The 22,189-nt window shown below is 40.3% G+C and overlaps 1 protein-coding gene across 2 annotated transcripts in view; it reads left to right on the top strand.

Annotated features, from left to right (window-relative positions):
• Positions 1 to 845: 845 nt before the first annotated feature.
• PLXDC2 (plexin domain containing 2) overlaps positions 846 to 22,189 on the top strand; it is a 445,690-nt gene continuing 424,346 nt past the window's right edge. Inside the window, exons 1-2 of one of the 2 annotated variants that reach the window (XM_047865279.1) lie at positions 846 to 950; positions 1,352 to 2,134. In XM_047865279.1, the coding sequence (XP_047721235.1) occupies positions 2,023 to 2,134 (112 nt within the window). In that variant the 5' untranslated portion in view covers positions 846 to 950; positions 1,352 to 2,022. Of the gene's footprint in view, positions 951 to 1,187; positions 2,135 to 22,189 lie in introns of those variants that run through there. The other variant, XM_047865278.1, reaches the window with a different exon arrangement.

Below are 22,189 nucleotides of genomic sequence, written 5' to 3' on the forward strand. Positions count from 1 at the left end.
TAAGTTTATAGTAATAACTCATTGAGTTCAATACGACCTTATAAGGGCATTACCACAATTCTCCCCATTTGATGGATGAGGAACTGAGGCACTATGAGAGTAATTGCGAAGAGGCTTGGCCACTTAGTGGGAGGAGGTGTTATTCCAATCCAGGCAATCTGGTTCAAGAATCTGTATTTTTAACCAAAATGCTTTTCCATTTTTCTTTGTATTTGTCCCTTTAAAATGAGGTTAAGCGAAGTAAGATGTAAATTAGCGAGAGGGCTGGGAAGGGTTAAGGCTGAAGCACATCCTGGAGCTGAAAAAACAAAAACCAAACTAGCGAGCGAATGCCTGTTAAAAGCCCCCGTAGGAAATTCAATGGGCCTCCTGTTTCTTTAAACTCTCGCTTTCCCTCCGGCGGACACTTTACAAAGCAGCAGCGGCAGCGGGACCACGCTGTCGCGCGCTACCTTCCTCCTCCGGTCTCGCGGGTCTGGGGTCCGAAGGGGTTTTTCGGGGTCAGTAGCAGAACTCACTCGGGTTTGCTTTCTTCACACCCCAACTGCTACAAACGTCCTCCCGGGAATGGCGAACTGTAATTAACCCTTTAGCGCCCAGGGAGACCCCGCCAGCGTCTGTGTCTGCTGGGTACCGTGCGGGGGGCTAAGACCCTCCGCAGCCCCGCGCGAAGGAGGCCTGGAGGCCAGGTGGGCGAAGGCGCCGCTGGTGTGGCTGCAAAGGGCAAGAGCCGAGTGCAGGATGGCGCCCCGGCGGCGCGGAGGTGCAGCGGGGCGCTGGGCTCCTAGCTCGCTCGCCTTTCTCGCCTTCTCTCCCGACTCTCCGGGCAGTAGGCTGCTGGGGGCGCGCAGGGCTGGAGTTGCCCTCTCACTCCCCCTTGCTTTTCTCCTCCGGCTTAATCTCTCGGCGACTTTACTGCCAGCCCCGAGGAAAGTGCAGCCATTGGACAGGTCGGTGCTAGCTGCTGGTTTCGGGGAGGAAGGTGGGAGAAGCCTGAAGGAGCGGGGGGGAGGGAGGAGGGAGGAGGGTGCAGCGGCAGATCTGGCAAATTGCAAGCTGCCTTCCCTCCCCAAAGTGTGGAGCAGAAGCGCGGGGGAGCTCGGCGGCGGCGGCGGCGCCTCCTCCGCCACCAAACTCCCGGGGCTCAGTGGGGCTTGTGGCCACCTCCTCCTTAGCCAGGAGGAACCCTTTCCCGATAGGTTTTGGCCTGACTCCCCCGCCCCCCATTTCTTTCTTCTTCCTCTTCCTCCCCCTCCTTCTTTTTCTTTTCTTTTTTTTTTTTTTTTTTTTTTCTTCTCTCTCTCTCTCTTTCTCTTTTTTTTTTTTTTTTTTTCCTGGCTTCGGACCTTAGACTGCTGCAGCCTGAGCCTTCACTGGGCTCAGCTCTTTAGAGCTGCCCATCCCTCTGGCTGCGAGAAAGGACGCGCGCCCTGCGTAGGGCGAAGAAAAGAAGAAAAACTTGTCGGAGGGGTTTCGCCAGCCCACATTAACCCCCTTCCCGCAAACCCAAACCTCCCGCCAGGGCCATCCCAACACTGGGGAAAGTTCCTTGTGAGCCGACAGCCCTCTTGGATTTGGAGGAGGCAGCCGCGCTGGCTGTGGAATTAGATCTATTTTGAACCCAGTGGAGCATATCGCGGGGGCTCGGAAGTCACTGTCTGCGGGCACCCGGGTGGCGCTGCCTGTGCGGAACCGAGAGTTTGCGAGCCCCGGCTGCAAGTGGCCTTTCCTCCCCGCCGTTGGTGTCCTGTGTCTGGGGTGAGGGCTGCGAGTGTTGTGGCAAGTTGCGAAGAGAGACCCGGAGGTCCGGAGAGGACTGCACTCCCCCTCGCTCTCCCTTCCTCTTCCCAGCTCCCGAGTGTGAAATCCCATCGAAATTTACAAAGGCCTCCAGGTTCAGCCAGACCGGTCCGCAGCGCTTGGCCCCAGCGTCCCTATCGTCCCGATTCCCACTCGGAGCCTCCAAGCACCCGGCGCCTGGGAAGGACTGGCGGGGAGGGGGAGGGAGGTCTCGGCGGCGGCATGGCGAGGTTCCCGAGGGCAGACCTGGCCGCTGCAGGAGTTGTGTTACTTTGCCACTTTTTAATGGACCGTTTTCAGTTCACTGAAGGGGAGCCTGGAAACCAAATCAATGGTAAGATGCACTTTAGCTTGTTGATTTTTTTGCGCAACTGAAGATTTCGCTGGCACTCCCCCCTCCATTCTTAACCCACCCCACCTCATCTGTCTGCCCTTGGGAAAGTTATTGCAATTGCTTTCGGGTAAACTTGGGCTTTCCGAATGGGGAGGAGGGGGTTGGTTAGAGAAGGGGACTGGAGGTTTTCTTGAGGATTTCGGGCTTCCTTCACCTGAGCGACAGGGGGTGGTACTGTCTCCCCAAGTCGCCCAGAGAGGGCTCTGGTGTGTAAGAGCAAACCTTCTGTAGATACCTTTCCCAGAACTGGCATCTCTGGGAAGTCTCCTCTCTGGCTCCTCCTGCTTCTCTGCTGCCGCGATAAACTAAGCGAGTGCGTGATGGGGGCCGTGGGTGGGGGACGTAGTGGCAGCTGGGGATTGCAGGGTTCCCCCCAGCTGTAGAAAATTTCCTGTGGCCGCACCTTTCTACCCCACGCGATCCCCACCTTAGTTCCCTTTCGCAGTCTGGGGTTGAACGGGCTCTGGAAGCGGGGCGGGGTAGGTGCGGCGCGGCGCCGAGGAGCGGAGGAGGTGGCAGAAATGGGGTGGGCGCGCCTCTGGAGACCAATGCCTGCCCCCATTGTCCTCCACCGGCCGCCTTCGCAGACAGGCCTGAACGCGTCCGGGGTTCGTCCAAGTGCCCTGACATTGCCCCCGCGCGGAGACCCGGCCTTCGCATCTACCCTGTGGTGGCTCCGGGTCGTTGCCAGCCAGGTTCGCGTCCAGCCGGGAGCCGCGCCCCCGGGGCCAGCGCGGAGCCGGCGTAGCAACACCCCGCCCGCGACCCGCTGGCTCTTGCAGGCTGGGAGCTAAGCCGGGGTTTCAGGTGCCTCCCGCGACCCTGCCCTCTGAGAACTGGGTGCCTGCTCACCCTTTCTGCCCCTCAGGAAGAAGGTGAAGAAGCAGGCAGAGAGAACCTTGGCAGAAATTTGTGAACTCAGGTTAGACTTGGGAGAGGAGGTGAAATGAACAAAATACACTTGGAGAAAAAAAGAAAACACAAACTTTCTGATGAGCGTAATCAAGATTTTGTTTTGTTTTAATTCTGAAGTCTGGGGTAGTGGTGGTGGTGGTGGTAAGTGATTCCTCAGAAAGTATACATGTGTCGGCAAATGTCAAGCATGAAAGTCGCAGATGGAAGCTTACCGAGGTCACCTGGGGATTCCAAGTGAGGTGAATCTTGGAGAAAGTCCTTGAATGAAATTCACCAATCTGAGACCTAGAAATCAGCTAAAAACACTGTCTCTGCCCCTGGTGTAAATTCTTATAGAGAATGCACAGATTCTGACTCTGCGCTCCAATTTATGATTGGAAGGGTGTGTGGGATGGGAGGAGGGGGCAACATGATGACAACGCTTTTAAAACTGTGAAACACTTTAAAACCCCAGTTTTCTTGATGTTGATTTGTCTTGGTCACATATAGTTTTGTTCTGCATAGATGGACATAGCTTGTTCTTTACTAGGTATGTCAGTAGATTATCTTGTTTGTCTGATACATTTCATTGGTTGAAAAAAAAAAACACTAAGACTTTTTTACCCTATGATATTGATATGGTATGGCCACATTCATGAAATAAGTAAATGCTTAAAGAAAACAATTCATCCCAAAGGAGGTTAGAGAGACGTGTATGCCAAAATGGATTCCAAAGTTGTTTATTTGAAATTTCTGTAAATAATGCATTTACAGAAGGAAAAAAAAGATCAGCAGATGTTTATTTTTTCCGAACTTCTTTCATTAATGGTATGTTACTGAGAAAAGAATATGTATACATTTCTAAGTTATCAAATTGAGGATGAGTGAACATTCACTCTGCAATTGGCCAGATAATTAAAAGCTGTGGGGATTACAAAATACCTAAATTGCCCAACATAAATGTACAGGTATTATAAACTAATTATAAACTAGTACCTGTGGTGGAAAATTACTCTAGAGACCCATATTTTTATAGGATTGAGTAAAAAATGAATAGTTTTAAATTTCTTGGTAAGTGTTTTGGAGATTTATTGCAAACTGAAGTAGCTTCTTTACTGGATATCAGTCTACATACAGTTTTTGAGTAATCTTGGAGTTAAATGGTTACATTTTCTTTCCTATAAATACAATATAGCAATGAAATAGAAGAAATAATAATTTCCTTTGTAAACATGCTAAAATATCACTATGGGAAAAATTTTAAAGAGCCCAACAGTCTTGAAATTTGCCATGTAGCAATCAGGATTTTTATCACAGACATTTTGACACAGGAGAAAAAAATCTGATTTCATAACAGGGACATTTAATTATGTATTACTTTAGAAAATGCTGCAGTTGATTTTATTGCCACCAGAGGGCAGAGGAACTGCTAATTTCTCCTATTCCCATTCTTTCCCAAATCTCTCAGATTAATGATCTTCAATACTTTGTTTTTCCTATGCTCAGTATGTTTTGGACATTTCAGCTTACCACACGTAAATGAGTGGCAATTTATAATAATTAGTTTTTATTTCCCATGTTCATTGAAATTAACTTTTCATTCAACATTTATATAGCACCTTCTACATGTAAAGATCTGTACTTAAAAAAATTTTTTTTAATGTTTATTTACTTTTGAGAGACAGAGAGAGACAGAGCATGAGTGGGGGAGGGGTAGAGAGAGAGGAAGACACAGAATCTGAAGCAGGCTCCACGCTCTGAGCTGTCAGCACAGAGCCCAATGCTGAGCTCAAACCCACGAATGGCGAGATCATGACCTGAGCCGAGGTCAGACACAACCAACTGAGCCACCCAGGCACCCCATAAAGATCTATACTTTGAATACATTGTTGTGGTGTATTTGTACAGTGGAAAAATTCAAATACCTTCTTTTGTATCAATGCTGGAGGTTTCTAGCAAATTATTGTGGAATTCTCAACAACATAGCTTTCAAATCTCTCTCTTACAGTGAAAAGCTCATTATGTAATGAATTTATCTTTAGGATTGAATGTAATCTACACATAGATGAAAAGTATATGCCATATTAAATAGTTTTTATCAACACCAATATTTAGAGAAAAATAAACTTAGAATAGTTCTAAATTCTAGAAATCGGAAATCTTCTTTGTATTGTTATACATTTGTTCCTATATCCTATAGTGAAAAACAGTTTATTAACTGTGTCAAAGGAGAAAGATGTGTTAATGTCTTGAAGATTTCTAAAATATAAATAGGGAAAAAAGGCCTAAAATTATGGAGTTATTTTGGCCTGGTTATTACTCTTAAATGTGACTTAATGCAACAAGGAAGTTCAATACCACTATATAGAGAGCAAAAATAGTTTAGGACTCCAGGGAACTTTTGCTATTTAAACTTTCTAATATTGCTATGTACTGGAGGGAAATAGTTTATTTTTAGCAGGTCATTTACATTTATTTTAGTTGTTTCTCTAGTGGGATATTTTTCTATTATTTTCTGCTTTCATTGGAGTTAAAAGACTTAGTTTGAAATGTTACTAACTTGTGGAGTTTGGTATGAGAGTATCTCTGTTGAGACATACTGTCATTAGTATAAATTTTCTGTTTGCATATATACTGGAAGAGAAAATTATAACAGAAGGTTAATCAAGTGAATATCCTCTATAAAGTAGACCTGGGTCAGATTAATGAACAAATGGTAGGTTGACTTTTATTTTATTTTATTTTATTTTATTTTATTTTATTTTATTTTATTTTATTTTATTTTGGGACGGGGAGGGGTAGAGAGAATGGGAGAGAGAGAATCCCAAGCAGGCTCCTCACTATTAGGGCAGAGACTGATGCGGGGCTCAAACTCACAAAGTGCAAGATCATGACTTGAGCCAAAATCAAGAGTTGACACTTAACCGACTGAGCCACCCAAGAGCTCTAGGTTGATTTTTATTTTTTTTTTTATTTTTATTTTTTTTAATTTTTTTTAACGTTTTATTTATTTTTGAGACAGAGAGAGACAGAGCATGAATGGGGGAGGGGCAGAGAGAGGGGGAGACACAGAATGGAAGCAGGCTCCAGGCTCTGAGCCATCAGCCCAGAGCCCAACGCGGGGCTCGAACTCACGGACCGCGAGATCATGACCTGAGCTGAAGTCGGACGCTCAACCGACTGAGCCACCCAGGCGCTCCTCTAGGTTGATTTTTAATAAATCAGTGACTTGTGTTTCCATACAAAATTTTTTAAAACACAAAATGTGAGAGTTTTTTTTTTCTTTTAGAGAACAGATACAAATTGAAGCCTAAGGATGAATAAGATTTTTAGTTCATGGATGTCTGCACAGAGATTTGAAGCTATTATAAGTAGGACAGTTTATGCATTTGTTAAGTTTGATCTTCAGAAACAGATTTTTATCAAGTAGAAAGTACTTGAGTAAAACTTAGTAACCGAAGATACTAATTTGCTCCAAACAGGCTTCTTCTCTGCCTGCAGAGAAGTAGACAACGTGGATTCTTTTCAATTAGTTTTGTCCCTGTTTTTTTTGCTTCCTAAAAGATATTTCCTGTTGTAGAAGCGGAATATTTATGAAGATTAGTGAGTTGATCAGCAGCTGTGATCATGAGATCTGAAGTCTTGAGCGGTTTCCTACCACATTAAATACTGTCTCTTCACCATGGCCTCCAAGATCATTATCATGTGGCCTGGACCTACTGTTTCAGCTCTCCCTTCCCACCCCGTTTCTGAACACTCTCACCAGTTGAGGCTCCTTGATCTCCCCTGAGTAGGTGCTGTGTTATTACCTCTTTTCCTTTCCTCCTTCACCTTCTTCCCTCCTGCGTCTCCATTGGTCCATCTGCTTTTTCTTACAGGCTTTTATCTCAAGTGACACAGTTCACAAAAGGATGTGCCATCTCAGAACCCTCGGGAACTTCTGTACCTTTTTAAAGGCACTCGTTTGTTTGAATCTGCTTGATATTGGAAGAGTTGTTTCCCTCCATTCCATTTCTGTATCTCTTTCATATACTTTCTTACACCATAGATCGTGTTCTGTAGGGTCATGGTCCGTTCGCTTCTGGATCCCCCAAGGCATCTCCCACACAGGCATGCAATAAATAGCTGTTGAACTGGCCGGACTGAATGGAATGGTAGTTCAAGCTGGACTGTTGGTTTGAATGTCACCTTGGGAGACTTCTGAAAAGTACTTGTTTTCCCTGTTTATGACTTTTTCCACCAATAAGTTGGAAATGAATATACAGACAGGTTTTGCAGAACTGATTGTTTAAAACAAGAGAGTAGGATCCAGGGGTCTGCTGAACTGTCATAATGCTTGTGGTGGATACTATTTACCTTAAACCTTCTATTAAGGTTTTTACCTCACTAAGGTTTTTTTTACTTTTAAAAAGTTTATTCTGTCACTCAATTATACTTCTGGTTTCTGAATGAATTTTTACTCATGTTCTTAACCTAACACCTTTAAATACAATACGTGCGTTTGTGTATATGTGTGCACATATGTGTGCATATATATATGAAAATGTATATGCCTATATGTACATATAGACATATAATGGTGATGTATTTTTGGCAGAGGTGAACACTATTAAATAATTTAACAGTTTTAGTTCGTTGTGAAATTACTCTTGAATTGTGCTCAGGCCTCATGCCATTAACCTACACTGAAGGAGGCCTTTGAAAAAAACAAAGTAAAAATAAATTAATTAAAAAACTAAAAATAAATAAATAAGAAAATAAATAAATAAAGTGATCTTATAAAACGTGTTATGGTGGTGGTTTTGGTGGTGTTGGTGGCACCATGCAGTGCATTTTGCAGTGTCTGCTCCCCCAGTAGGTGAGGGCAGTGAGAGAGAGAGAGAGAGAGAGGGAGAGAGAAAAGGAGAGAAATCTTGTATCTTAATAACAGATAGAGTTGTTCTTCTGAATCAGGTTGTTTCTATTTTCTGGACATGATGCATAGTGACCAGATGCATTACCTTTTAAAATCTGGTTTCCTGAAAGCTCAGAGCACAATTTGTAGCTTCCCTCCAACAAGTATATATACTTTCTGGACTTCAATTTTTGTGGACTAGTTTACCATCTTGTCTTTCATACTCCTTTTTTAAAAATAATATTTATTTATTTATTTATTTATTTTGAGAGAGGGAAAGAGAGAGAGAGCGTGCGAGCCCATGTGGGGGGGGGCAGAGAGAGGGACAGAGAGAGAGAGAGAGAGAGAGAGAGAGAGAGAGAGAGAGAGGCTCAGCCCTGTCAGCACAGAGCCCAACATGGGGCTCAAACTGTGAGATCATGACCTGAGCCGAAATCAACAGTCAGACGCTTAACTGACTGCGCCACCCAGGCGACCCGTTCTCTTTCCTACCCTTCTTTATTTTTGTCCAACTTTACTCACTTAAAATCTTGTCTTGTCTCTGTTTCAGAGATGGGAAATAAGTAAATAAAAAGTAATCACCGCACTATGTAAAGCTGTATATTACTAAGTTGCTTTTCAGCTTTCTTTTAATCTGACTAATTCCAGGCCTCTGCCTTTATCCCAAGCACATTTTCTCAAAGCTTTAATTATCTCTTTACAGTACTGCGCTCTGAGAAGTCTTTCTTCTTCACTAGGGTTCGCACGGGATGTCTTCCCTCACTATCCTCCAGACAATGATTCTGTTCAACTGAGGAAGTTCCTGAAGAATGACAGACTAAGTAGTGATGCTTTTATTAAGCCAGTTTCTCCCCCTCTTTCTTGTGTCACGTATTGCCTGGTCAAATTAGCACAATAATATCTGAGGAAAGAACAGAATATAAAATATTCTACATTATGTGGTACCCGGACTTTGAACTCATTTTGTATTTGTTCTTTGGCAGGTTCTTATTTGCCCTCGTGAATTAAACAGGTGGTGAGATAGAGCGTGATGGTACAGATTTGGGTATTTAAATAGAATCTGAGCTCTCCTCAGGGACCTGTTTGGAATTAGTATAGCCTGTTAAAGACTGCAGATCTGAATATGCAGTTGGACTGTGTGGCCTTCTTTGAAATCTAGATTTGTAATCCCTTCCTCCGGAGGTCATCCAAACAGATGCGAGCACGGGTAGCTCTCCTCTTCTAAATTAAAATCGGGCGATAGTCACTGCTTCTGCTTCAGATGTTAGAGTAGAGAACGGCCTGTGGCTTTGCTGAGAGGATTGCAGGATGACTTCCGTTTTACTTTTCTGGAGTCTTTTTGCTGAGTTCCTCCCTCTCCTCTCCTATTATTTTTCACTAATTAATTGGAAAATTTTCCTAGAATTCATATTGCTCAAGGTCTCATCCCGTAGGTAAGGTGCTTAGCTCACCAAGGCTTTGAGAATACAGAAAGAATGTCAAGAATTTGCCCTATGGATAAACTGCATAAAAATCAGAATATTTAAAAGTCAATTTTCTACATACTCCCTGGAGTGGTCAGTGATAGGAGAAGTGTAAATAAAGCTGGCATCTTTTCTTTAAGCATGAGGCTTGGTAAGTACATCCTTATTTATTTCCATAAGGATGATGTTTTCTTTGGTCCACTTGGAATCTGGAGTATTCAGCAGGCACTGATGTTTTTTTAGGTAGTAGTTTTTGAGTTAACACAGTTGTTAATTTTGTACATGGATCTGGTGGTAACGTTAGCTCCCGACTTTTTCTCTCTGAAACCATAATCCGAACATGCAATAAAATGATGATTTCCCTAAACCCTAAAAGAGAAGCAAGATAGAGGCAGAACTTGTCACTTTAGAATATGAAATTCACAAATAATCATGATTTTCAAGATGTGAAATGGTCTTCTAGGGTGTATTTCTATTATGCATATTTGCTTAATTCTCTCCCGAAACAGACCATAGCTGGCACTGACACAACAAATCTGATTACTTAACTGGTAAGTTGTTCATTTGTTTGGTCAAAAGAGCCCACTGACCTTACTGCAGGCGCAGGGGGAGCAAGTCCAGTATTGTGCTTGACTTCTTTCGGCTGCACTGTCCCCCTCCTCCTTCTGCTGTCCGTTTCCTTCAGTACATCTCTGAAAGCTGCACTGTGAGATATTCATGGAAAAATGTATGGGAAATGACTTTTGGTATACTGAATCATATTCTTACTGCGTGTGGATTCTTACTCTTTAAAGGAATCCTGTCCTGGGGCGCCTGGGTGGCTCAGTTGGTTGAGCACCGAGTTTGGCTCAGGTCATGATCTCACAGTCCATGAGTTCAAGCCCCATGTCAGGCTCTGTGCTGACAGCTCGGAGCCTGGAGCCTGCTTCAGATCCTGTGTCTCCCTCTCTCTCTGCCTCTCCCCAACTGGTGCTCTGTCTCCCTCTGTCTCAAAAATAAACATTAAAAAATAAAATAAAATAAACATTAAAAAATTAAAAACAAATAAAGGAATCCTGCCCTGAGCTTTTGATTAAAAAGAAAATCAACCTCTTAATTATTTTGCTATTCCATAGTTTTATGTTTAAAATTAAAGTATACTGTATATACGTACTTGAACTATGAAAAACTAAAAAACAAAAACTGAATGATGAAACATAACAGTATGTATTTGCATTTTTGTTCTTTGGTTCTTGTTTGTTAGGAGTGGGACTAGAGAGAGTCATTTGAAGTTATTTGTTCACACAATAAAAGTTTAAAGAGTATTTTAATACCGATTTGAAAACTCTGGATGTCCTGTAAAAATAGAGTTGACTTTTTTGGGGCGCCTGGGTGGCTCAGTCGGTTGTGTCCGGCTTCAGCTCAGGTCATGATCTTGCCCTCCATGAGCTGGAGCCCTGTGCCAGCTCCGTGCTGACAGCTGAGTGCCTAGAGCCTGCTTCGGATTCTGTGTCTCCCTCTCTCTCTGCCCTTCCCCCACTCAATTCTCTTGGTGTCTCTCAAAAATAAATAAATAAATGTTAAAAAAATTAAAAAAAATAAAGTTGACTTTTGTTTTAAAAAATATCATTTCATATTAGTTTGAAAGCATTCTCGCTGTATTTACAAAGATACTGCTTCATGTTTTATTTTCATAGCTTATTGAACATCATAGGATATCATATCTTGGGTGATGTATATTTGTATCTGTTTTGATTTATAACTTGTGTTTTAAAGTTTTACATAGTTTTAAAAATGTCTTTTATTCAGATTAAATTTCTTTAATTCAAATTAAATGAATTTTATGAAAGCATTTCATTTGACATGAAGTCTGTGTTAAAATATTTCCTATATCAGAATATTGTGGTAACATCTGTTAATACTGCAAGACTTGCAAAAATACTGATGAATGTGTTGTAAAAAAATTTTGGTTGAGGCTGAATTGTGTAATAAGTCATCACTTTGATATAATAATAATAATAACATCATCACTTGCTGTTTTGTACACATGCATTTGTGTTGGTCCTGATTTTTCCATAATTGATTTATCCAGTCTTCCAGCTATTTCCCCACCATTGATTTGTCCATCTTCCATCAATCAGTGCAGGCGATCAATCAGAGAAATTTTGAGCAAGCCTGCTACCCATATCCTTACATACATCTGTCTTCATGTTCATATGCAGGGGTTACTCAGCTTATACTTAAAGATATAATTCATGGGTTATTTGGCTTACGTATGTTGTACTATGAAAGATAGTGCCTAGGACAAGCCCTCCTAGACCGTCCAAGATTAAGTACTTCAAAGATGAAGGCTGGGAGGGGGGGACCCCTGATAATTATCTCTGTGTGGATATCGCAGGATGTTAATTACTTTAGCTTTATAATAAGTACATCTGGCTGGGCCAACCTGTCCTTCTTGTTTTTGATCTTCAGAAGTGTCATGGGTATTCTAGAAGACTCTTGGCATTTCCACTATCTATTTGGAATAAACTTTTCAGTTTTCACTAAATCCTCTGTTGGACTTTGTTTGAAATCACATTAAATCTCAGTCATTTAGTAAAGATTTCGATTTCTAAACAACTTGGAGACGATATAATTTCTTTACTACAACACGTAAAAGCCAGAACAAGTACCCTGGAACCTCCTAACGAATTGTTAATAGTGACTATTTGGCAGCGATCTTTTTTAGTTGAAACAATGCCCTTAGATGGAGGGCTAGTGCTGTTTTCCTGATCGCATCATGAAGCTAATGGTACATTCTAATTGTTTCTTAGGAAATCCAGGTAGAAACCATAGGTTAATTGAAATAAAGAGTTCAACTGAGGGAAAGAATATTAATTCCTAACTTCTTGGAAACTACTACAAACGAGGGGCAAGCACTAGGCAAATAACTGTGACATTGTCACAGTGTCCCTTTCAGTAACCCATCTCTAGACCAGCAGAGCAGTTACAGGGAAGACTGTAGGTTTGCTGCTTCCTAAGAAACAGCTCTGATGAGAATGGTAAAAGCCCCTGCATTTAGGGTACTCCTTAATGTTTGCTCTTTAGCTAATTAATATCAATTTCATGGGAGATTTACATCGAAAGAAAGTGCACTTTACAAATTACTACCATTTAAAGATAATAGATTTATGATTTTATTTAGACTACAGGCGTTTATAAATTAAGTGGTTACAATTTGCTGGAGTTGAAAATCCTAACCGCATCTCTACCTCAGCACAGTTTAAAACTGGCTGTTGCTCTGCACTCATGCGTACTGGGGTGGATATTTGTTAATCAGGAGTCAACTGACAAGGCAGGCAGTCTGTTTTATTTCTTTGTTATTTAGCCTTCATTATCTTTTTAACATCTGTTGTTCATTTTAGATATTTTTAAAAACAAGCAATGATTCAAAGTCATCCTGCAGATTATAGTCTCATTGTCTGGACATTGCAAAACAGCTTGATGCAGGAAGTCAGACTTGTGCAATGTCAGTTTTCTCCAACTGTTTTTACGAGAGTGGTTTGTAAACTAGGCACAGCCAATAAGAAGCTAATTTTTCTAAAACTAAGCACTGATGTCTGACTCCAGACTGCCTTTCTCCATTCCCTAGTTCCATTATTCTGGCTCCGGCAGGCCACCATTTTTCCTAGCCTACTTTACTTCAACAGCTTCACTCCTTGCCTCCAAAATTGTCCTGCTGGAATCCATTCTTCATTCCACAGCCTGAAAGCTCTTTCTAAAATGCAAATCTGGCTATGCCACTCCTCTGTTGAAAATGCTTTCCTGCCTTCCTACTGCTTTCACACCAGAGGCAAGGCCTTCGATAATTTTGTCCTGGCTTCCCTCCCTGGGTTCAAATTTATCACTTCCTGCCTCCTGCTCACCAATTTCCCAACACTCTATCCCCTTGGAAAATTGCACATGCCTTTCCTTCTTGGAGCACACTTTCCTCCTCCCCTTGGCTATTTGCCCTGCAGGTCTCGTATTGGATTTGATTTTTGGCACATCGAATAATTTTCTTTTAGTGTTTGTTTGCCAGCTCCTAGTTTGAGACAAATGCCTCACCAAAGTGCACTCTACACGTCCTCGTGATATCACTTATCATCAATAGTGTGGTCCTGTCTGCATTTGACTGTAAGCTGCCCGAGGTGAAAGGCCATATGTGACTGATCACCACCGAATCACTAGCTCCAAGAATAGGAAGTCGTCCTTGAAAATTTGTTCAACAAAAGAATCTTGTTAGTGTTCCACTTATAGGATATACTGTATTTGTTTGGATTTATTACTTGGGCAAAGAATTTTGTTCCTACCTTGTTTCTCCATATTTCTTTGGGAAGAATTTCTAAATCATAATTTAACATGCCTCAGATTTACATATCAATGAGTAAAATATGTACAAGCCAGAGATTGAGTGACTTCAGCATAAAGGAACTTATGCATTTATGAAGAATTGAGAGTTTGTTTACAAATGATAGTGTAGGGATGATCAAGTCATTTATTAAGCTAGGGAGAACAGATACTTTAATGATGATACTTTTAGTTAATTATACTTATTAATTAATACTTTAATTATTTATAAACCAGCAACTTGATTTTTTTTTGAAAAAAATATTAAAACTGGTTCATTTGCCTTTCTGGAGGGAATCCCATACTTTAAAAGAAACATATGGTTAAACAATGAATGAAATCAAAATTAGAGATTGAACCATGAAATTTGCATAAACAGCTTTCCAGCTATCTCAAAGCTGAAGATGCAAAGTAGGAAATACTCTCTAAGATTAGATATTTGAAAGATTTCCAGATACAAATCACTGGGCAGCCTTTTAAATATTTTTTCAACAAAAGGGTCTAAGATATCTCTTAATTCTGGACTCAGTAATGTGAGTTAACTCCTTTCAAGTTTCCAAATGGGATCCACTTGGTGAAGTTTACGTCGGTTTTGGTCAGCATCCTTTGTGTTCTCTACAAGTTATATTTGCTATTCTCCAGGCACATTTTCATTACCTTTGTCTATTTTATTTTTTTTCTAGAAACATGTCCAAAGTTCTTTCTGTATTCCATACTAGTTTTATGGTGTGGACAACCGATATTTTCTGCTCAATGTCTCTTTCCCCGTTCTACTGGAAAGCACCTTACCATCATTTAGGAATGTCCTCTCTGACTCTTCTGGGGTTCTCCTTGGAGCTTCTATCATAGGTGTCTTGCTCCCCCAAGACAGTTCATCACCTGTTCAGGTGAGTACTCGTTGTACCCATGTGTCATGGACATCAAGTCAGTCAACCTTCCCTTTTAGTCAAGGGAAAAAGTCAAGGCCTTCAGTAATCTGGTCCTGGCTTACCTCTCCAGGTTCATGTTGATCACTTCTGTTTTTGTTTCCGTTTTGTTTTTAAACACCCCTGGGGGTTGCTGCATTGGGAAGATAAAAGTCTAAAGCCATGTGTAGGCAGTCTTAGATTTCCCAATAGCATGAACCAGAAAATTCCAGTTTTTGAGTTGAAGTTGGTTACTTGCCCCTGAAAAGTGTTAGTAAATACGTATTTTTAAAAATTATGTTGCTATTTGAATAGTTATTTGATGGGTGACTATTTCTCCCACTAAACTGTAAACTCCGTGAGGGTTGGAACCATGCTTTCCTTTCCTTTTTTTTTCTTGGCAATCTCATATTGCTTGGTGTATCATAGAAAGCACTCAAGACATATGTGTTAAATGAATTTTCAACATAAGCTCATTTGGTGGAGTGCTATCTCGGTAACTATTAAAAATAATTCAAATCTCAGACATCAGGTGGAAGGTTGTGACTGTAATAGCTTCTTCAAGTTGGTTTTCTCAGGTAATATTTTGTTCCTCTCTCATTTTGCACATTAAATTCTCTTACCTGGATCTTATTTTTGTAATCTTTCTGTGTTTTATTTTGTGTCTTTCATTTGCCCTGTACTTATTATTTTATTTTGTTGTGGATGTAGATAAACTTTCCAGGCAATAGAAAAGAGGAAGCCTTAACTCTTTAATGGGTGACACATCATAGCTTTTGTTAGTCCATTAATCTGTACCTAGAATTAAGAGGCAAAAAAAGAAAAACAAAACAAAACAAAACAAAAACGTTAAGTAGGCAATAGCTGATCTACAGCCAATACTTATTTAATTTTTACTTAATACTTTTTTATTGGGATTTTCCAGACCATTAAGAATTTTGAAATATGGGGCGCCCGGGTGGCTCAGTCAGTTCGGCGTCCGACTTTGGCTCAGGTCATGATCTCACGGTCCATGAGTTCAAGCCCTGCATCAGGCTCTGGGCTGACAGCTCAGAGACTGGAGCCTGTTTCGGATTCTGTGTCTCCCTCTCTCTCTGACCCTCCCCTGCTCATGCCCTGCCTCTCTCTGTCTCAAAAATAAATAAATGTTAAAAAAAAAAAATTAAAAAAAAAAAGAATTTTGAAATAAAACAAAAAGAGTAAAACTACATTTCAGACATAGCACTCAGTGCATGGTAGGTTTTCAATTTAAATATTCTTGCCTAACTTATTGAGTAGAGCCCACTAATATCTGCTTTACTTCTAATGAAGGCATTGACTCATTCATCCACTCATTCAGCCAATAAGTAATCAATAATTTTTTTAATGGGTGGGAGGATTATATTGATGCCTCTGGTGAAAGTAAAATAGGCTCTTATATGTTAATTGGAAACCTAGCCCTTCTAAATCATATTCTTTATACCTAAGTTGGGGACCACCATATCCCCACTTAAGTGTGATGTGTGCTTAAAATGTATGACATTTTCATAGGACGATTTGAAATCTCTTTATAAAGTTCATATCACCTAATTTTCAGATTAGTTCAGCTGTTCTTCCAATGGGAAAATTTCAGTTGGAGGATGTTTTTCATTCAATCAATTTAATTTCATAGCTCACTGTTTTAGGTAAAAATAAAACATGGCTTCTATACTTCAGGAAGGTGATCTGCAGGGGAAGACGAGCACACACATAGCATGAGTCTTGTGGGATGACTGTGATAGGCATGAGCGTAACAAGGGGACAAACCAGTGCCTGATCTACACTGGAGCAGCAAAGCCAGAGGAGGGCTTGCAGGATGGAGGTGGGGGACAGGCTCTGGAAAAGACATCATTCCCTTGCCTTTTAGTTCTTAGAGGATGCTTCTGATGCCAGGAAAGCTTTGGTCCAAACCATGGCTTTGCCATTTATCAGTTGGATGACTCTGTACAAGAATATTAACCGTTGAAACCTCCTTTCTTCATTTGTAATAAGGGAATAAAATTAGCCGTCTACTCCAGTCATAATGACTGGTGAAAAATTTCTGTTCTCTAATGGTTTGGTAAGGTTACCATAGAAATATAAAGAAGTATGGAAGCAGTAAATTGAGAGACAAATGTAAACAAGAGTAAAAAAAGGAAGGCAGAGCGAGGCAAGAATTCTCTGCAGCATGGTGAGCAGCCTGAGGAGGCTTTCATTAATAGTTTTAAAATATTAATTATTGGGGTACCCATGTTTCACACTGCCAGAGATAATATCATATCATCTTTGGTTTAGTAACCATCACGGGCATTACTACTGATGCAGGTTTATGAAAAAATACAGCCAGTTAGCATTTTTGACGGCCGTGTGAACATTAAATGGCACACAGGCTGCACCTCCGACAGGCTTCGACTTGCATGACTAGGTTTTGGAATGCAAAGCATTGCTATTTTTCAGAAGCCTCCCCCTCACTCCATGATAGCCTAGGGCACGATTTGGATTTGAAGAACATTATTCCAATAAAACATGCATTAAAAGAACACTCAAAGAATTTATTTTTAACAAACTTATGTTGTGTAAAATGAGACGAAGCTCCCCAAAACAGTTTTCCCTTCTGGGCCTGGCCTGAGGACACAAAACAAAATTCTGCTGTGTCATCTACACCGACACAAGAAAACAATACTTTGACCTCATTCATATACTTGCTTCTAGGAATAAATAAGCTGCTATATGAGATTACACAATTCCCTTGGACGACAAGTTAACTTTTTTGCATGATGACGTTCTGTTTATAGAGAGGCCCCAAATGCTACCTGTGTCTTAGTGAATTTATCTGAAAAAGTAAGCAATAGATGTGTAAGAGCAAGACAGCTACTCTAAGATTTCATCAGTGAATGGGAGATAAGAAATGTCCAAAGAAGAAATGAATGGAAGTCTTTAAAAATCTAGAGTCCTCTGAGTATGTCATACTTAGTATTTTTTTTTCTTGCAGCTATACAGAGGTCAGTGGTGGTTTAGTTGAGGCCAGGCCTGTGTATATGGGCTATAGAGGTGGCTGCACTCATGGTGTTACTGGAGAGCAATGGAACAACTCTTTGTTCATGTACTACGCCTCCTAAGTTGATGTGTTAGTGGTTGTTAGCTTAGAGTCATGTTTTGTGTTTAGATAGTATATCTTGGGAAATGTCAGTATCCAAAGGAAGGACCATGGTCACCCACATCCTTTCTATTTGCAACCTTCTTAGAACGGGTGTAGTAAAGAGATAGTTACAGTGTTCCTGCTCAGATTAGGACAGACATGGTCCCTGGTTAGACCAAGAACAGCAAGAAGTCACTCAGTGTGTGTGTGTGTGTGTGTGTGTGTGTGTGTGTGTGTGTGTGTGTGCAGGTGTGTGTGTGTGCGTGTGAGTGTGAAGGTGTGTGAAGGTATAGGATTTATCGATGCAGAGCAATAGGAATACCAAAGAGGGGCTGGGAGAGAATAAAGAGAAAGGTAAACCGATGTTCATTTTGTCTCCATATGTGTGTAGTGGATAGTGCTTAGAGTACCATTTTAATACTGTTTTGCCCATTTTTTGCTAATGCTATCAGAAATGAATATTATTTTTCAAGATGTCCCCATTATCCAATTGTATTAATTCCTAAACTAGAAGAAACTGACTTACTCTATCGTTGTCTCAAGATGACAGGACTGAATCAAATTAAAATTAATATGCCAGATGTTGGAGTTGATGGTGAAATTTAGTTCTCAGAAGAGTTATTTGTTTGACGAACATTTACTAGATATATTCTATGTGCCAAACATTGTGCTGTAAAGATAAAAAATAAAGACCTTGCCAGGTAGGGGTTACTGTGCAGTATTGAAAATAGGAAATTAACTATTTGCTAAGAGAATGTGTGTGTGTGTGTGTGTGTGTGTGTGTGTGTGTGTGCGTGTGTGCGTGTGCGTGCACACGCATTTAACAGAGAAAGTTGAGACTAGAGGGTCAAGGAAGACTTCCTGGAGAAGTTTGTTTCAGTCTTGCTTTGAAGTATATGTGAGCACTAGGAGGGTGGAGAAGGTGGGTACCCATTCCAAACAGAGAACAACTTGGAAGCAGAAAACCGTGCACTCTTTGGGTAAATGTGGTTGCCTGTGGGGAAAGGATAATAGCAAGACTAAGAAAGGGCTCATCTACCATAGAAAGATGTTGGTCTCAGTCATGAAAGTGTCAGCTGGCCAGTGACAGACTTTTGTCAGCTGAATAACAGACTCAGGTCTTTTAGAAAGGTCTCTATTGTTGGTATGAAAAGTGTGTAGGAAAGGGCAGACCTGGAGACTGCTGGATTTAGAAACTGCTGGATTAATAAAAATGGAAAGTGAGGAAGGCTTCCAATGAGGGGAGAAGTTTTCAGGTGCGTTAGGGAATAGGAAAATGGGTTCAGCTTTAAACATGTTGAGCGTTGAAATGCTTTGGGGCATCACGGTAGAGAGATCAGCTCTACCACGTGTAGGTCTTGGATGAGACTAAGATGTTGAATCATCAGTATATAAGTGGTGGTGGAAGCCAGACAAGAAACATGGAGAAATAGGAGTAGAAGGTGAAGATCACAGTCCTAGAGAGTGGTCTGGGAAGAATAAGTGGAGGAAGGAGCCCAGGGGGGAGAATGAGAAGGGGCAACATGGAGAGGGTGGGGAAGCCAAATCACTGGAATTGGCAAGGAGGGGTCATCTGGGAATTTAGTACGAGTGGTTTGGGTGGGTGAATGGGGGTCAGTTCGTGCCAGATTTCAGTAGGATAAGTGGTAAAGGTGAGTGGAGGAAGTGGGAATACCGACAAAACTAAAATCTTAAAAGAAAACAAAAACAAAAACATGGCTGGGAAAGAAGTGATGGGGAGGAAGTAGCCAGAGGGGAGCACGGGGACAAGGGAGAGTTATTCTAGAGTTGGGGATTTGAGCCTGCCCATAGGTATGAGGGAAGTGGCTGGTAGATAGGCAGGCCGACTGGGAGTAGAAGTGTGCTATAAATATAATATGCTATGTTAGAATTGTTGTCTTTGGTAAGATGATCATAGTTCTTCCAAAATCCAACTTGACTCAAGGACCCCTTTATTATATCACATGTAAGAAGGTTGCTGCTATATCTAATAAAAATTTAATGAAGGCTTAGATGATATCACATCTATGTAACCTCAAGTTGTTAAATCTGTGAAATCTCTCGAATAAGATAAAGACAAAGAGAATTTCGTCTTAAGAAGTAGCAGCAGAAAAAAATGAATGTTTCCTTTATTTTATCAGTTAAGTGTGGGCTGTAAGACAGTTGAAGCAAGATAAATAATAGCTAAATAATAATTTAGCTATTAAATAGCTAAATAATACTATTTAATAATAAATAGTATTATAGAAAAGGGTATTTAAAGCAATTTGTTAAGTTTCAGGCATTTTAAAAATTTTAAGCCAACATCATACCCTGAAGGAAAAGGAGTAATGACTTCATTGTTCTTTTAACAATAGGGAGACCAGGAATCAAATGCATAAGGTGAGGAAAGAGGGATGTTCTTTTTCACTGTAATTAATTTTTGTGGCTGTTTTCAAACATTAATTAATTAATGTTTGTGATTGAAACCGTGCTTGGCATATAGCAGGCACTCAATAAATATTTGTGAGCAAATCTAACAGTTATTTGTGTATAAGAAACCGAGGAAGGAAGGGCCAAAAAAATTTTTTTTCATAAAAACTTTGAGACTCCAGGAGACTGGGTGACTCACTTGGTTGAGCATTGACTCTTGATTTCGGCTCAGGTTATGATCTCACGGTTTGTGAGATCAAGCCCTGCATGGGGCTCTGCGCTGACAGTGTGGAGCCTGCTTGAGATCCTCTCCCTCTCTCCGTCTCTGTCCCTCCCCAGCCTGTGTGCACTCTTTCTCTCTCAAAACAAATAAGTAAACTTAAAAAAAAAAAAAAAAAACTTTGGAACTCTCTTCTCAGTAAGAAATGCCAAACTCTTATAAAAGAGGTATTTATTTTTGTCCATAATTGCCTTCAAGGTGAGTAGGAGTTTTTATCAACAGTTGCTTTATAAAATTGTTAGAAGAGTTTAAAAGGAGTGATTATTATCATCTGTAATATGCTACCCAGCAAGACATTCCTGACCAGTTTGAAGTTAAAAAAAAAAAAAAAATCAGGCTTATGCAAGTTTGAAATTAAAAGAAAGAAATGAGAACAAAAGTTAAAACCAAAAAATCCTTCTTATCTGTAGGCTATCTTTCAGGATAGATTATAAGTTTGTTTTTCTTAGTAATTGGAACATTGTTCCATGTCCTCAGCGTGTGTGTGTGTGTGTGTGTGTGTGTGTTTTTGGAGATGGAGGAAGGGAGATAAGAAATGAATGAATGGGGAAGAAAGTTAAAGATAAAAACGGCACGGTTTAGGTCAAGTTCTGATAATTTAATTATATTTATAGACACACCATAAGGTAGTTAGTTTGTGTTTTCTTAAATTATCTGTCTTTAATTTTGTAATGTATTGCAAAGGCCAAAACAACAAAATGCAGAATTAATGAAAATCGTTTTATAAGACATGCAGAAATGCTAATGTGGAGTATAAATATGCATCCATCTACAGTGATACTTCAGTTTATAACTGAACTTGTTAGGTCATTTATCATTGTTTATCTATGTAAATTGCTTTGTCATATGCTTTCCTATAAATTAGAAACATAGGTCTCTTTGTTTCTGTTTAGTTTATTTCTTGTTCAATTAAGACTCTTAATATTTAAACAGATAAGATATTAGTAAAAATACAACCATCATAAAAACATTCAGTCTTTGTATCACTTGCATTTTGGTGAAAAAGAAGAAAATAATAGTTATAATTCCATGAATTTATGTGACATTTACTTAGTAAAACTTTTAGGCTCTCAATACTCACTTGTTTGTCTACAATAGATTATGTTATGCTTTATTTATGTGGGAAAGAATTAAAATCGCACCAGTTTTGGATATTTTACTTGTTATTTTATAACTTCAACTCTGTAATGTTTTCCAGCATGTAGTAATAAATGCAGTATTTAACCTATGTGATCAAGTGTATTTATGTCCCAATAAAAAAATCAGTTTGTTAGTCTCCTTAACTTAAGGGAAGTCTTGAAACAATTTTGAAAAGTATAAGATAAATTCAAGTCAAATATTTAATCTTATAGGGCAAAGACTGAAATATTGTACTAATATAAAACAACTCATGGTGACTTCCAGCTTGTAGCCTCCATGACTACCAGAAAGTCCTCTGTGAGGTCTTGTCACATTTTTTTGCCTTTTTTTTTAGTTCCTGCATGTATTGTGAGCACCTGTTAATCTGGTAATCACTTGTACATTTCATTTTTTATTTGTCATCTTTGTAAGTCTTGTCTCTCAGGTGACTACGCACCATTTTGAAAGAAGGGACACAGGCATTGGGTCCAATTGACCCAATTGACCTACTTGACCCAATGCAAGTCAATACCTGTGTACTGATT

Source organism: Prionailurus viverrinus, chromosome B4 (genome assembly GCF_022837055.1).
Source record: "Prionailurus viverrinus isolate Anna chromosome B4, UM_Priviv_1.0, whole genome shotgun sequence".
In the NCBI taxonomy this organism is placed as follows: Eukaryota; Metazoa; Chordata; class Mammalia; order Carnivora; family Felidae; genus Prionailurus; species Prionailurus viverrinus.